At 42.1% G+C, this 18101-nt stretch overlaps 1 protein-coding gene across 1 annotated transcript; it reads right to left on the reverse strand.

Moving 5' to 3' along the window:
* Positions 1 to 1140: 1140 nt before the first annotated feature.
* On the reverse strand, positions 1141 to 5287 carry LOC137594000 (G1/S-specific cyclin-D1-like). Its single transcript, XM_068313174.1, has 5 exons — positions 4772 to 5287; positions 3397 to 3612; positions 3040 to 3199; positions 2527 to 2675; positions 1141 to 2454 (listed from the first exon to the last, which is right to left on the reverse strand). Exons 1-5 carry the CDS (start codon positions 4973 to 4975, stop codon positions 2293 to 2295), a joined length of 891 nt encoding a protein of 296 aa, XP_068169275.1. The 5' UTR covers positions 4976 to 5287; the 3' UTR covers positions 1141 to 2292.
* Between the last annotated feature and the right edge of the window lie 12814 nt (positions 5288 to 18101).

Genomic DNA, 18101 nt, shown 5'->3' on the forward strand with positions numbered 1-18101 from the left:
TTGATCTAGAACATTGTGCTCCTCAGAGGAAGGAGTTAAATGTGATCTCCAAATGTGGAGAGGAAGCCATCTGTTAGCAACCTTTTATGCTATTATTATTATCCATCCATCTATCTAAACCGCTTCATCCGCTGTTTTGGGTCGCAGGGTGCTGGAGCCTGTCCTAGCTGACGGGCAGCGTGAGGCAGGGTACACTCTGGGCCTGATGCCAGTGCATGTCCAAATACAGTAGGAGGTGCAGCTGTGAGTGTGAGCATCAGTGGTCGTTAGTCTTTTGTATAACCCTGCAATGAGCTGGCATCTCATTCGAGGTGTACCCTGCCTGTGATCTGTAGCCTGTTGGGATAGGCTCCAGCACCACCTGTGACTCGCACAATGGATAAGCTGCTGAAGACAAGATAAAATCATCTCAGTTACAAGATAATGGATGGATGGATGGATGGATGGTTTTTGTTGTGTTGTCCGTGGCAACCTGGTGAGGTGGCCATGGCATACCTTCTTTAAATACTTTTGATGACAGAATATAAAAATAGCTCCCATCTTTTTCATGTCATGTAAACCTGTTTAGCAGGTTAACATGACTGCTGATTGGTGACCCCGACCATTAATTGTGGTTAGCGGGCAATGAGCTGATTCTGGAGACTTGAATGTACTACAGAGAACAGTCGGTGTAGGTCGGCATAACACTCACTACTGAGCTCTGATTACTGAAATGTGATGAAGAACTTACCAGGTTCGAATAATCCATTGACAGAACAATTTTCTTGAGCTTGCACTGGACCAAACAAGAAGTTGTAGGAATGACAACAGACGCCTCGCATGAGAATGCTTGTATCTTCAATAAATCAATACAGTCAGCAGTTTCACCCAACATTTGTGTCACAAAATTCATTACAAAAAACTTTGCACTTGTACTAGGAAGTTGTTGTAAACTTAAGATCATCATAAAACAACTAAACAAATAACATTGATTTTAATATTTGCAGGTTTTCCGTGTCCTTATTCAGCCCATATTTATGCAATCATCAAGCCTGACAGGGCACACACCTTCTTTACATATATCCTCATCTTTCCAATGAGTTCCACAGGTTATAGGCAACAAAACGTGTGCACCACCTTCAACACAACATCACCAGGATGACCAGTTGTACCAGTTTCCTTTATTTGTTCCTCCTGTTCTCTGCACTGATGAACAGAAGCAGACTTAACCTGAGACACACATAGGCCGTGAGCACAATACTCTAAATAATCAAAGGCAATATTACCTCAGAGTAGATACAACAAATCAGTTTATCATGATTTAGTGTTTGCATCGTAGTGTTGTGTTCAGCAGAATAGAACTCGACCCTATTTCTGTTCAGCTGTTTAAATTACTGTACAAGTCAAGAGAACAGTAAAAATAAATACCAGATGTAAAACATACTACACTTCAGAGCTTCCTAGATATCAGCAAAGATCAGTGTTGTTTTCTTCCTGAACAAAGACTTGTAGTGTTAGTTTGGCTATGTCTGCCTCAGGGAAAAGTTTATCTTTCATAGCTGCAGAAGCTCTTGAAAGAAGAAGCTCCTCAATTTGTTGAAAGACACAAAGATATCTTGGAAAAAAGACAAAACATCTTAAAAACTGTTTTTCAGATGAACAAGTTATATATTTTCCATAATTATCAGCTATGTATTTATAGTATTTTCCGCACTATAAGGCTCAACTAAAATCCTTTAATTTTCTAAAAAAAAACCCGACTGTGCGCCTTATAATCCAGTGCACCTTAAATATGAAAAAGGTTTTAAGATATGCCATTCACTGGAGGTGTGCCTTATAGTGCAGAAAATGCTGTAATTGTAATAATTTAGAATGTACTAGTTTTCAGCAATGGCTGCTTTCCAGTAGACTTGTGTCCAGATGCACATAAATCCAAAGGTTCCGCTGCTGTTTTTGTTTGACTTCAGATTGTGAGTTCTTTACACTGCTGGAGTGTGGCAGTGGGAGTGTGTAGCATTAGAAGTCTGTCTCCTTTTATTCCTTTTACTGTGAAGTAGACTCCTTGAAGGTTGGGTGTAAGTCTTGACTATTTGGTAAATAGAAGCCCGTGGATACACAAAGTTAGATTACTTTGAATTTGGACAGTATCAGATTGAGACAGGGCATGGTGAACAACCTTGGAGGGTACATCAAACTTATACCCCAGCCATAACACCCAGTAAGATGTTGAGTCACTGGTGAGTCAACGAGATTCCACTTCATGACTCCAGCCTGTTTCTCTTCTCATTCAGCAGCATGACAGGCAGCACTCGATCAGATGTTGATGTCCTGGACATCTGTGGGTGTAGCTGAGAGGTCCAGCCCCTCATTGATGTTCTTCGTTTCCATGGTAACCGTGTGGTGGTGGTGTTGTGCTTGTCTGAGACTTGTTTCGAGCAGTGACTCAATTTGTTCCTGACATGCCCTGAGACAGTCCTGGAGAGTCAAAGATTTCAGGTTAGAGTATGAATGATGTTGACTACCCATGTCAGGGACTCGTCTACCCACCGAGTCACTTCTGATGGTCAGCGCTAGGTGCTCGGTCAGTTTCTCAGACACCATAGAATCGTCTGCCATTCTTAACTGTAAACCCTCCACTGCTGCCCCCACACTGCCTGCTGCCACCATGGATGGGGGGCTGGCTATAAATTTAACATCTGCAAGCACAAAAACACAATTCAATATTAACATAATACATTTAAAATTTTCAAGATGGTGGTGAGGACAGCCATGATGGACGGATTGGAGACAGTGGTGACGACAGCCATGATGGACAGATTAGAGACAGTGGTGAGGACAGCCATGATGGACAGATTAGAGACAGTGCCGCTGAAAAGACGACAGAGAGTGGAGCTGGAGATGGAGGAAAAGAAGATGTTGAGGTTCTCTAAGAGTGACCAGGTTGGACCGGATCAGAAATGAGTTCATCAGAGGAACAGCCACGGTGAGATGTTCTGGAGACAAAGTTAGAGAGAGCAGACTCAGACTCCACCATTCTATGTAGTAAATATGAAAGCCTACCTGTGGCACAAAGGGCTACAAAGGTCTGAGCGTGCTTCTTGAGTATGGGTATATTCTCTCTTCGGACAGGAAGCCGAGACAAGAAGTGGTCGATGAAGTCAAGAGGGGTCACTGAAGACAGGTCCCACTTCAGCTTGGTCAAAACCAGCAGCTCCATTTGCTGAGTGGACAAGGACACAGGCAGAAGGACGGGTTTAGGGGAACGCCAAAAAAACACTTGGATTTTGCTCCTGTGGCCAGGACGTTACCCTAACCACAAAAAATGATCACCAAACAGACATGAAGTGATTCTAGGGAATCCATCATGGTTTCCCTCTGAAACACTTCTAGTGTGATGTTAAGAGCTAAGTGACTCACCAGCAGCTGGCAGGAGGTGATGGAGTTGTCTGTGTAGATGCAGAGTTTCTCCACAGTGAGTGGGAACGTCTCCTTCAGTTTGGATGCCAGGAACATACAGGCAGCTCCTACGAGCTGAAGATGGTTCTTCTTGGTGGCTTCCACCGACAGGAAGCGGTCCATGTAGTTTATGGCCAGAGGGAAAACTTCCTCCTCACACTTCTGCTCCTCACACACCTGCACAGACAAAAGACAGGCATTATCTCACATCTTGTTCACGAATCTCACCATGTACATTTGATAATCGACTGTATGAAATTCGACTAAATCAGTGTTGTAATCTTTCACTTCTGACAGACCTATTGCTCAGGATGAAGGACCCAGTCGTCAGAGTGACGGTCATGGCTGTGAAAGAAAAGCTTGAATTCATAGAACTCATCTCCCTTCACACACCACAAGCTGGTGTGACTATGTGTGCAAGCTGGATGAGTCCTACTTTCATGACTCCATTTACATTAGAACAAAACAAGATGTCTCTGAAAGGAAATGATCCTTTGCACAATTGGTAACAGTTGAGAGAAGTTATTATTGTATTGGTTGGTTTGGCATGTGTAAGGACAGATACTGTCAGAGTTCTTTCAGTGACGCCAACTGGATGAAACATGATGCCTCAAAACATTTCATGAATAAGACAAAGTTACAAATGACCAGACACAGAAATGCTACTGTGAGAACCTGTCAGAAGTCAAACCCAACATCATTTCATTTCAAAAGACTGTCATGGGGAGGGAACAGGGGGGGCAGACGGTGTCCATTAATTGTGGGGCAGTAAAACAGAGAGGACACGCAGCTTTAACGGGATAAAGACGTGCTTTCATACAAAGACCACGAGTGAGGCGCACAGAGCGCAGACCCGCACGCACCGCAGACCCGCACGCACCGCAGACCCGCACGCACCGCAGACCCGCACGCACCGCAGACCCGCACGCACCGCAGACCCGCACGCACCGCAGACCCGCACGCACCGCAGACCCGCACGCACCGCAACATCTGACATAATATGTTTGTAAAAACGTGAAGCTATTAAAGTTCTCCCTCAGACTCTGGGTTCGAACACACACGTGGTCGTGTCGTGTTGTCCATTAACTCTTCTGTAGTGTTAAAAACACACAGGGTTGAAACTTTTGCTCTGACTCCCATTCGGTAGAACTCCTCTGACTCCTTCCACAGACTCATCCCTGACGCCAGGGAGCACTCGGTGTACTCCAGAACTCTAAACAAGCGTCTCCTCCAGCGGGTCCCCCCTGACTCCAGATCGGAGACTCCTTTTGGGTGGGGGGGAATGGAACACACTAAACACGAACGTGATTCTCGTCCTCGTGGAACTCCCACTCACCTCCAGCATCCAGGTGGCCACGACCCTCCTCATGTGCGGGGAGATTTCTCTCTGTGCGCATTTGAAGTAGTTGGGCGCCGGGAGATACTTGTCCTCTGCGCGCAACAAAGCCTGCAGGACCCGCTCCGTCAGTAGGTTCGAGTCCCGGTAGGCTCTGCGTATGGAAGGCCTGCTCCCCTCACAGCACAGCAGCTGGGGCTCCATTTGTCTCTGTCTTAGTCTACTTTAAGACCCTGAGGGGCCGAACTTTACCTTCTTCTGAGCCAACAACAAATCAGCCTCTCAACATTTTACAGACAAAAGCGTCTTTAAGACTTGTTTGTTTGTTTGTTTTTGCAGTAAAATATCTCCAGTTATTCCTGGGAAAAAATAAAAATGTACATTAATCTACGGAAATTTGGTTCATTTGTCTGTTGCTTTGTTTATTCCTCTTTGTTTGTTCCTTTTCCGTGGCTTTGCTTTGCTTTCTTTTGCTGCGCAACAATTAGTCCAGACTAGACGACCACTCAGAGGGTAGTTTCCCTTCGACACTTTCCTCCTTGAGGCATCGCTTTATCAGCGGACTGCGTCAAGTCAGTCAGCGTGAGGACAGAACACGTCCTGTCACCACTTTCAAAATAAAAGTCACAGTAATCAACCAAGCAGTGGATCTAAGATTTACATGAAAGTGAATAAAGAGGATTTTATTAAGGTTGCAAAGACTGATCTGGGACGATATTTTTCCTTTTTAGATTCAATATTTGCATATTTTGTAGCTATTAGGTTCAGCATTTGAATAAAAGTCAATATTTGAATAAAAGGTTTTGTGTCCGTATTGTGTGGAATATGAACAGAAAACCTTCACACTGATGCTGAAGTGTTCTGAGGCCTCAAGTTTTAATATTAAGATCATTCTAAAATATCTCACTTCTTGTCTCCAGTCCAAAGATGATCAGTGAAATGATTGGAAGTGGTAGAAGGTCTTGGACGATCTGGTCATCCGGTCTGTCTTTATGTGTGTGTGTGTGAGACCTTTAACCTCTCTTTCTCAGGGTGGTCGGGTCCAGGGTCATACTGTGGACACTGCACACTAAAGCACGTTAAAGATTCTATTGATTCGTCAAGATTGATCTCTCTGACAATAGAGACTGATCGGTTGTGATCAGTGTTGCTAGTCTTGTGCTATGCTGTCCATTTACGTTACTAGATGATCTCTCAGACCAAAGATCTTACAATGAACTTAACAGTGCTATTTTGAGGAAATAAATGTCAAGGAAAGACACAAGTTTGCGTCCATAACTTGTCTATTACAACTGCACACGCTGATGTGATTTAAAGTTTTTAACGCCTAATGGTGGCTAGTTTAACAATGTGACTAAAACGATCTAAAGTTTATGTTTACAGTTCCACCTGTTGTAAGGGTCAAATATACATTCATAAGTTTAAATCTTAAACCAGAGGAGGTGGAGGATGAATGTAACAAAGCTAAAGAGAGTGCAGCCCAGGACTAATGGTGAAGATAAATGTTGTGGCAGCTATAGGGAGCACACAGAGGTCTCCAAGCTGTGGGATCATCATCTTTCACTGGAGATTAATGAAAAGAAATGGGTCTGTCAAACTACATTCACAGAGAGACAAGGAGACTAATGATTGGAAATAACACTTACTTTGCCATGGATGCAGGTTCTTTTGAAGTGACGTTACACACTAAATTAAATTACTTTAGCATTTTCCGTCATTTAAATGTACACAATTTTCATGTACAAAATGTCAGCGCTCTTCTTCTGGAGGCTGATTTACTTGACATAACACCAACGACGCTCAAAGCTAGATGTATAAAACATAACTTTTCATGGGATGTTCTGAACTTGTTTATTTGGTGACATCAGAATGGAACATGAACTTTAGTAGCAAACATTAGGACAACAGCAGCCAGGTTTAATGTTAGAAGAATAAGGGGAGCATTAATCTGAGTATCAATGAAATTAAAGGAAGTACAAATGAAAAACTGAAACTAACCCTAAAACTATGAAAAATAATGGCAATGCAAATGGAGATTAAAAAAATATCAAATGTCAAATAAAAGAATCATGTAAAAATTTAAAATATTTTAAGGTTGCTGTTAACATAGCACTAAATCTTGACCAGGCCAAAGACATGGAGTATTATCACTGTTTTACTACAATGTGAATGTAGCCAAGAAGAAAGAGTTGAAAGAAGGAAAAGGAGGTGGTGTCCCCATAAAAGCTTTCTGAACCAAGGGTACACACACAATGGACATAGTGAAAAGATGGACAGAGGAATTGTCCTGTTAAGTGATCTGAAAAGAAGGGAGAGGGGGTGGACTGTGTGTGTGTGTGTGTGTGTGTGTGTGTGTGTGTGTGTGTGTGTGTGTGTGTGTGTGTGTGTGTGTGTGTGTGTGTGTGTGTGTGTGTGTGTGTGTGTGTGTGTGTGTGTGTGTGTGTGTGTGTGTGTGTGTGTGTGTTGTGTGTGTGTGTGTGTGTGTGTGTGTGTGTCTGCGTGCGTGTGTGTGTGCGTGTGTGTGTGCGTGTGTGTTAGTATGAGCAAGAAAGAGAGACAGCCCGAGAGGCCAAGGGTGCAAATGAGGAAAACCCCAAGACAATGCAGTTCTCCGTGGGGGCCCCACACTCTTTCTCTACCCCCCAAAAGACATAAAGCAGTAGAGCATGGATATCACAGTGCACTGGCTTTAAGAAAGAAGATGAGTCCACCACGCTGGTAGTCTGCTGGACATAGACTCTTCTCAAATGAGTTTCTGCCCAGTCCCACTGCCCACTCAAAGTGCTTTATATGTGCCAGCATTCCCCCGATCATTTCTCCAGTGGGGGATAGGGGCCATCCAGACACCCCCAGTTCATTAGTAGTGGTAAACATTCACACACCAGTTGAGCCACTGCTGGGGGCAATCGGTGGTTCAGGGTCTTGCCCAAGGACACTTCCACATATACAGTAGACTACAGGAGCTGAGGATTGAACCACCACCCCTTTGACACATGGACCACTGCTACAGCCACAGCCACTACATGTTGATGTTCAATCATCTCCAGTGGGACAGTTTTATTGATTTTTGGTAAATTTGGGGTGCAACTATCACATGAAATGATTTCCCAGACTTGTAAAATCTAAACTCATTCAGTGAAACTATATGTCCATAAAGTCTAATAATAATATTCCATTTGATTACCAGTGTAAATAAATATTAATCATGTGCATTATCAAGGCTGTAGTCTCTTTTTAAGTGTTGGACTACAGCACACATGATTACACTGAAAAATTTCCCCCACTTTAAATAAAAGGGGGCACTTTCAGCTTATTAAAGCTACTATATACTGTATGACCGAGATGTTCAGCAGATTGCCTTTGGTTGTACAGTGGGCTTAAAGACGCCAGACTTTAAGGCAGGGTTGTCAAACTCATTTTCACCAACAACAACATCAGCATAATTGCTGTCCTCGAAGCGCCAGATGTAACTTATAAATGTAACTAAAGGTAACTCAATGTACTGTGAAATAAATGTAACTACTAAATGATTATTTAACATTAGTTAAATAACTCTGAATTTATTAATTATTCAGGTTACAGACATTGCAGTTGCACAGAAAAAAATATGTTTTTTTCTGTGTTCTAACACAAATCCTTTTAATTTGTCAGGTTATGAAACCCACAGAACTCCATCAATCAAGGATCAAACTATCCAATGAATAAAGAAGAATAACATTAAACACAAGTTTGGACGTTAGCTTTGTTCAAAACGTTTTTATCAGAGTTCAAATGGGCTTAATTACTGCATTGTGGGAAATGTAGTTTTTGGATAAAGCATACTTTTGACCAAGTTACTTTTACACACACTGGCTGTCTATGCTCTCGGGGGCCACATAAAATGATGTGGTGGGCCCATTTGCCCCCTGGTCCTTCAGTTTGACACATGTGTTTTAAGGGATTAAGTGTGGAATTCTATAAATTTCTCCAATTTAGGTTAAATTCAGGTTACATCCATGCCCTAAAGAAAAAAATCCATGTCTAAAGAAAAAGACATTTTACGAGTTAATGAACCTACATGATAAAAGTTGTTTAGGATTTGTAAAAAGATAATAGCCTGCACCATCTACCCACTGATGTGGGTTTGAGGCGTCACCACCTTGTCAAAGACTCGGCCACCTGTGCCTCTGTGGTTTGAATGACTTAAATTCTGCCTTTTGTTCCATCAGGAACACTCTTGGTTATGCCTCTGATCCATTGGTGTTCATCCAGTGTTACATTTTTTTTGAAGTGAAATTTTTGAAGTAAAGTCCATCCATCCATCCATCCATCCATCCATCCATCCATCCATCCATCCATCCATCCATCCATTCATTCATTTTCTTCAGTTCTTCTGCTTTGTGGGTCATGGCGGTTGCTGGAAGCTATCCCAGTGACTCCGGATAAATCACCAGATACTACTGAAGTTCAATGTATTCATCTTTGATACTCGTTTCATCTGCTGTTGCTGGTCGCAGGGTGTTGAAGCCTATCCCAGCCGACTGGGCGGCTGAGGCAGGGTACGCTCTGGGTGCGACGCCAGTGCACTGCGGAGCCACGTAGGGACAAACAAACACGCACACACACACTCACAACTACAGGCAATTTGAAGCCAGTCAGTTCACCTAAAGTGCATGTTTTTGGAGGTGGGGGGAAGCCAGGAAACCCGGAAAGAACCCATGCAGAAACGGGGAGAACATGCAAACTCCACACAGAGCGGGACTCAAATCAAATCCGCAACCACCTTGCTGTGCGGTGACAGCGCTACCCACGGCGTCACCGCGCCGCCCCGAAGTTCAATTATTATTGATATTCTTCTTTAATTTTTTTCATTGCACTGATATATAAAGTCTAAAAAGTCACCAGTATTATGCCTAACAAGATAATAATAAGACATGGCAACATATTCCATGTACTAATTTCAGTAGCACTAGTCACTGTAGCGAGACAAACCAATACAATGACACCACTGGGCAATCTGAAGTCACCAGCTATTTTGCATTGGTTTTGTATTTTCAGCCACAACCAAGGTCTAAGCCAAAGTCACTGCAGGTAGTGAAACGCTCCATTCATCCATTCATTGTCTATACCGCTTCTTGCACTGTCTTGGGTCGTGGGGTGCTGTAGCCTATCCCAGCTGACTGGAGGCATTAGACAGGGTACACTCCAGGTGCGATGCTAGTGAACCGTAGAGCTGGTGATATTTATGTTTATATTTGTATTTATATTTATATTTTAGACATTCTGAAATGTAGAAATGACGACAGCAGCACGGTCGATTTCAGCACATTAAAACCCCCATTTTATGAAACAAAGAGATAACTGCTATGTCACTATATATAATAAAGCATGAGTCCACATGATATGCTTTTTATCCTTAATCCTTTAATAAATCCAGTGATATCCTTGCAGGATTAACATTGAACAACATATTGTTCATATCCTGCTCACTCAGGTCATAACTGGCATTAAACAGCTCCATTTGTCAGTGGTTGAATAATTAGATGAGTGGTTCCGCTTGGCCCAGTTACAAAACAATAGACTGACTAAGGGTCACATGCATTGGAGTGTGGGAAGAGAGGAGAATATGGAGAGAAGGCAAAGCATGGAGGGATGGATAAAAGGGGCAACAAGATTGTGAGAGATGGGGTGTGAATTCAGAATAGCAGGGAAGGATTTTTTAAGCTACCAGAGGTGCTCCAATGCATTTGGGCCCTTTAATTTTTCCATAACACTATTATCAGAAAAAAATGATTTATTTGTTGATAATTTGCTTATTTGCAAGAAATTTAGAAAACTAAAGGCTGCATTTTCTCAAATATTTCTGCAAGCATTCACATGGTTCACAATTAAATTTATTCATTCATCTTCATGACCGTTTATCTCACTTTTGTGGGTCATGGGGGTTGCTGGAGACTATCCCAGCTGACTTGTGGACAAGAAGTGAGGGATACTCCAATGTACTGCAGAACCACACGAAGACAAACAACCACTCAGGCTCACACTCACACCTACGGGCAATTCAGAGCGATCCATTCACCTCAGCTGCATGTTTTTGGAGGTTGGAGGAAGCTGGAGAACCTAGAGAGAACCCACGCAGACATGGGGAGAACATGCAAACTCCACACAGAAAGAATTTGAACCCTGAACCTTCTAGCTGTGCGGCGACGGCACTACCCACTGCACCACTGTGCTGCCCCCCCCCCCCAATTAAATAAAAACACTTAACGTTGTGTGTTTTGTGTCAATTCACAAAACCCAGAAGTGTGTGCATTTTCCCTTTTGGGAAAATATCTGTGGTTGTATGTGTAGCACTGACATTGAATGGAATGAGGACTGTGGTAGAATTGTTGGGATTATTATTATTCTTTATAACAAAACAAAATGAAAATTCTGAGAACTCAGAAAAAGCTAGAAAAGTCTTCGAAACTGGCGGCATGGTGGCGCAGTGGTTAGCGCTGCCGCCTCACAACACTTGCGGACCCGGGTTTGAGTCCCGCCCTGTGCGGAGTTCGCATGCTCTCCCCGTGTCTGCGTGGGCTTTCTCCGGGTTCTCCGGCTTCCTCCCACCTCCAAAAGCATGCGCTTCAGGTTGATTGGCCGGTCCCAAATTGACCGTAGGAGTATGTGTGTGTGTGTGTGTGTGTGTATGATTGTTTGTTTCTGTGTGGCTCCACGGTGCACTGGCGTCGTGCCCGGAGTGTCCCCTGCCTCACGCCCTGAGACTGCCGGGATAGGCGCCGGCTCCCCCGCGACCTGCGTTTGCGGATTAAGCGGGTTAGAAAATGAATGAATGAATGAGTCTTCGAAACTTTAGCCTAATTCTATTGTGCATGGAAGATCAGAACAGTTCACGGTACAATCTGGCCAGAAGTTCATGCGTTAATACAAGTCCCAAAGATATCCCAAGGCAAATTTCTTCACACTTGTAATGCCATCAATAGAAAACACCATTGTTTCACTTGTCCTCAAATATTGTCACAAAACTGTGACATCTTGTGAGGGTTTTTGTCCAGTTGCATAACCACGGTTGTAAATGTCAATGTTATGTGCTCTAAAGCAGGGCTCTCAAAATATCCCCCCAATCCCTTAATAACTTGTACAATCTCTTCTTTGAAGATTCAATTCACCTTGCTTTACTTTTTAAGGAGTTTGACGTTTCTGTTTTATCAGAATCAGAAAAACTTTATTGCCAAGTAAGTTTGCACATACAAGGAATTTCTTATAAATACTTTTTTGACTTATAATAAATACATTATATTGTTGTATTATAATAGAATATAGTATTCTAATAAAGTATTCTAATGGTTTGAGATACCTAATTTCTGATGGTCATCAGATGTAAGCCCTACTTATTAAAATTAAGACAAGAAAGGTGGCAAATTATAAGGACGTTTCACTGCTTGGACGAAATGATGATGATAAAAATTATCATAATGACTTCATAATGACACTGAATTCAATGTGGCCTGATTTTCATTGTGAATAATTTTTTTCAGTGACTTTGAAGTTCATATGGCCGTCAATCATAAACCATATGTTCCAGTGAAAAAGTGATTAGCTGCATGTGAGTGTCAGAGTGAAAGAGAAAATAGTTCTGTGGTACTCAAGAAAGCTGTCATATCAAATCCTTTATCTTTGTTATCAACCTGCTGCGAACAACCTTGAGCAATAAAACCTGAATGTTTTACACTGATATCAGTAGAGGTGGGGTGTGTATGTGTGTGTAGGTGGATAATAAACTGAATTTGAAGTAGCCAATACACTGAACTTGAAACCTTCAGGTCCCTTAAGCAAACACAAAATCCGGATGCTCATATATGGAGTTCCTTTTCAATGTTTTTTAGAACACTGTTTTAATAAGAAAAATAACTGAAAATTGGACATCCCTGAACAATCCAAGAATTGATCAGGAGGATAACATTATTTTATGTGGATTTTAAGAAGGAGAGAGACCAATTCAAAATAATGGTCTATTTATAAATGATCAAATATCCATTATTTAATGAAAACTATAGTCGTCCAAACAGAGTGGTCCACCATGTTTTGTGGTATAGTCAAGCTGTTGTGTCGACAGCTGTACTGTAGTGTAACACTTTCTGTGGTGGTCCACACCCTGATGTCCATATATTTTTTAATTTAATTTTAATTTTAAAACACACCCTGATGTCCATATAGTTCTTTTGCCTTGTTGATCAAGGTCAGGTCCTGCTGAACCGTGCATCTGATCGTCCAAAATTCAACCAAGCTTTGAAATTAATTTCAGGGCTGAAATTAATATGGGCTGAACAGATGCCACAATTAGCCTTGTATCCTCACTGTTATAAGAACCGTAAGATAACCATATCTCCTGAACAAAAACTTGTATAAATAAACTCAGTAATTAACTTACCAACACTTATTTATGGGTGCAAAAGAAACGCCATGTCCACCATTCTGAAATAGAACCCGTGGGATAGTTTTCATGTTAAAAACAACTCATTATTTTGTGTTTATTTACTTCAAACAATTGTCACAGACAGTGTGGTTTGTGGTATCTGGCTAACAGATTTACCAGCTACAATATAAAGTAAATGAACTGGTGCGATGCGCATCATCCAGGATTCTTAAATCTTCCAATGTAATTCAATATAAGTCTGTAATTGCATAAAGACATACAGTATACTGAATTTTGTTACACAGATATCTTGCTGTTGTATACCTCAGCATGTCCGAGTGGACTCTCACTTCACCTTAAGTTTTCCAGTTTCCACATCCCCATCATCTTCCTTCTTTTCTTTCTCAAGCCCATGCCCCACAGTTTAAGCCACGCTGGGCTGTCTCTTTGTTTCACCTACGCTTGACCAATCTGACATGGCCTGGCCTCCAACAGAATAATGGCCATCAAGATAAACAGGAACCCAACACAAACTGACTGCCTTAAACAATACCAGCGACAACGCTATCACAAAAGGACAATTCAGACCAGACAGATTTCACTGAACAATGGTGTATGCCAGGAGTTGTGTGCGATGTGTACTCACACACACACACACACACACACACACACACACACACACACACACACACACACACACACACACACACACACACACACACACACACACACACACACACACACACACACACACACACACACACACACTCACACACACACACACACACACACACACACACACACACACACACACACTGAAGAAAGTTGTGTTTGTATAAATATACATTTCACGACTCATTATGGATCTAACAACTTGATCAATCCTTAATCAAACTTGGGTATTATTGTTATTTTTCAATAAACCACTGCTTGATGAATCTACAGTTTCAATATCTTCAGTGGCAACAGGAAGAAAAGTAACACCACAAACTAGAAGGTAATTAACACAAAGCTCATTCAGTGACAAAAATGTATTTGAAGATTGAACAGCAATTTTAAAAATGACTTTTCTGCAAGAGAATTCACATCCTTTGTTTGACAACATTTAGTGAACATTGACATTATGGGTTGAACTCGACACATTTGTCGACGAAGGGTGCTAGCTAAGGAAATGGATGACGAAAACAACAAGCACCTGTAAATTTGGGCGGCAATAGAGCGGGTCGTCCTATGATTCAAGATCGGCGGTTTGATTCCCGCTCCCGCCCAAAAACACCCGGAGTGTGAGCTGACAGTGGGAGGTGTCAGCTCACTTTCAGAACACTGCCGAGACGCCCTTGAGCAAGGTGCCGCCCATTTTACAAATTCCTTATTAGGGGCACACCATGAAGGAGATGCCCACCACTTTGCCTCCCCTTGCATGCCTACATGCCCCCTTGTGTGTGTGTGTGTGTGTGTGTGTGTGTGTGTGTGCGTGCGTGCGTGTGTGTGTGTGTCTGTGTGTGTGTGTGTGTGTGTGTGTGTGTGTGTGTGTGTGTGTGTGTGTGTGTGTGTGTGTCTGTGTGCTACAGGGGCCTGTACTCACTAATATGTATGCATGCGTTTGAACCACTAACTAGATTGTGCTTTCTTAATTTCCTTTCGGGGATCAAATCAGTATATAAAATTTAAAAACAAAACAAAACATTGTAAGTCATCCATGAAGCTTTTCAACTAGATAGAAAAATGTGTTTAACTTTTGTAATCACAGGGATTTCACAGGGAAGAACACCAGGAATAAACCCAGTCAGTGTTTCTGTTTCCAGTACTTCCTTCAAAAGTTCTCTCTTTAATATTCAATTCTACCTTTAATTCTCCAACTGGGAAAGATTTTAGTGAGTAATGTTTTTACAATAGCAAAAAAACTTCGCTTGGCAAAGGAGAAACTTGAAACCAAACAAACCAGTATTTAAAAAAGTCTTCCTATCCAATCAATTCATTGTCATTTCCCTGTGCCCATGTGATCGGAGTAGGACTGTAGTGCTTGAAGGTTAAGACATTGAAATAAGATGGTATCTCCCTAGGAAAAGAGAAGCTGGAACAAACAACCACAGACAGCATTTATTGCAGCATCAGCATTGCCTTTGGAAATGAGGTTGGTTAGTCTGAGCATAAGACATCATTGCGGAGTCGGAACAATAGCAAAATGGCATTTAGAAATGCAGAACCATCAACAAACAACATCATACCAAGACTAGAAAGTGGATTATCAGTCGGATCCGAATGACAAAACAAAACATGTGATACTACAATAACTTATTCTGATGCAATTGGCCTAGAACAGAGGTCATGGGATGCACTTTTTGGGAAATGGTTCCATTTCCTGTGGCACATCTTTACATGTCCTACCAACTAAAGACAGAAATGATGCTTAAAAAGCAGAGATCTTAAAAGGACTTAAGTCTGAGTAACAGTCCAGTTAGGCCCTGACTCTGAATCACCACTGGCAGTCGAACTTCTTTAAGCATAATTTGGGATTCATTGGAAACAGTGAATCCCAAATTACATTTTTGTGATTCTTACTAGTTTTGGAAAAAAAACTGAATAGCTGCAACACATTTTGGGAGAAGGATTTTCCTTCTGCTTCGATCACTTACCATAATAGCAGACTGGATTTGATAAATACTTTCATTCATTCATATTGTAGGTACCTTTTACGACACATGAGGACAACACACATCAAATTAGAAACAGAACAGGTAATAACAAAAAACTATACAAAGAAGCAAAATGAAAATGATATGCTACTAGTAGCAAAGGCTCCTTCTTTTTCCTTCTATAAATGCCTCATCCTGACTCTTCACTGCACTAAGATTGAATTTATTCTTTTTTATCATAGTGACTTTTATTTATTTTACTGATCTTACGGACTAAAATTTTTAGTCATTCATTCATTTGTCTTCTAACCCGCCTAATCCGCAAACGCAGGTCGCGGGGGAGCCGGCGCCTATCCCGGCAGTCTCAGGGCGTGAGGCGGGGGACACTCCGGGCACTTTTTGAGTGCTTACTATTCACTAACTTTAAATTTTCTAATCACAATAATCTGCAGAGTTTGAGTATAAGGATGTAGAGGAGAAGAACGCTTAACACCACTTTCCTTTGCAGTGGAAGACCTGCTGCATTTGGACGTCTGGTCCATTCCCTGAATCAGGACAGCTTTTTGTGGGACGGGATGATGAAAACTGTTACATCTGTTTTGTAATATTTGCTCATCTGCTATGATAGAAGACTTTGCACTACATTATCCATGTTATGTTTGACAGGTTTCCTGTTCATTTTCATTCATTCATTAATTTTCTCAAATCGCTTTATCCGCTTGCGCGGGTCGCATGAAGATGGAGCCTATCCCAGCTTGTCTTACGGCATGAGGCGGGGGAAACTCCGGGCACGATGCCAGTGCAATTAGCCACACTACTCAATTTAAATTTGGTACATTTTTCTCTTATTGATCTGGTATTGGTCCATTAAAAGATGTAGAATGATGTCCATTGTCTGAACAGCAAGGTGATATTATTTGTTTGGTTGTCCCAGTTTTAATATCCTCTCCATTAACAACTCTGAAATAAATATGTCTGATGCCAGCAGCTGCTCTGCGATGTGCTGGCGATGCATCTTGGGTGTACCCCGCCTCTCACCAGTAACAAGCTGGGATACACTCCTGTGTCACCCGTGACCCCCAAGGTGGAAAGCTGCTGACAGAATAGATGGATGGATGTTATATCATTTATAGTATTAATAAATACAAAGATACAAATCATTTATTTGTAGTACAGTGATCCCTCATTACTCGCGGTTAATGCGTTCCAGAACCACCCGCAAATAACAAAATTCCAAGATATTACGACAAACTATTCATTTTATTATTTACTGTAATTTAAATATCTATGAACCCTCCCCATACTGATATTAAATCACCTTCTATCTGTGTTACCTTTTCTCACACTCTTATAGATTGTTTAAAGTGCTTTAAAGTGTTTCTTTAATACACGGAAGTGTGCTGCGTTCCGTGAGTCTTGGAACACTTCCGGATGCTGTCAGCCAATAGAAAATGCGTACGGTATCACGTACGCACATTCTACTAAAAATCCACAGTGAGGTGAAGGAATGTTGAAGCGCGAATGCGCAAGGGATTAATGTACATAGTATTGGAGGGTGGCGCAGTGGGTATAGTGCTGTTGCTGCACAGCAACGCAGTTCTTGGTTCAAGTCCAGCTCTGTGCAGAGTTTGCATGTTCTCCCCGTGTCTGCGTGGGTTCTCTGGGTTCTCTGGCTTCCTCCAACCTCCAAAATCATGCGCTTCAGGTTAATTGGCCGGTCCCAAATTGCCTGTGGGTGTCAGTGTGTGTGGCTCCGCGGTGCACTGGCGTAGTAGCCCGAGTGTTCCCTGCCTCATGCCCCCAGTCAGCTGGGATAGGCTTCAGCACCCCACGGCAGGGGATGAAGCGGGTAATGATAATGAATGAATGAATACACTATTGGAATGATTTCTAAGAGGGTTTTTTCCCATCTACAGTTGCTTTAAGGCACAGTCACTAAATGATTGACCTCATACGTTGTGATGCTGGTGGGTTGGAGGGGGTCAGGAAGAGAACCTAGAGCTGTTTCACATTACTGAACAACCTGCATCCAGGCTCTGGGCTACAGATCATAGGGGCATACCATAATGCAACACGATGCTGTCCTCCATATAAATACAGACAGACCGTCTGTCTGTCATCTAACATTCAGATAAACATGTCAAACCAGGAGATGACCTGTTCAGGACGCTCCACGTTCACAGACATACAAACACATGCAGACTTCCAGCAACCATGTGACATGTGTCACGCCTGCTGACACAGCTTTAGTTCTACAGTGAGTGGAGGAGGAGCATTGTCACACACAGCAGGCTCAAGC

Source organism: Antennarius striatus, chromosome 4 (assembly GCF_040054535.1).
Source record: "Antennarius striatus isolate MH-2024 chromosome 4, ASM4005453v1, whole genome shotgun sequence".
Taxonomy (NCBI): domain Eukaryota; kingdom Metazoa; phylum Chordata; class Actinopteri; order Lophiiformes; family Antennariidae; genus Antennarius; species Antennarius striatus.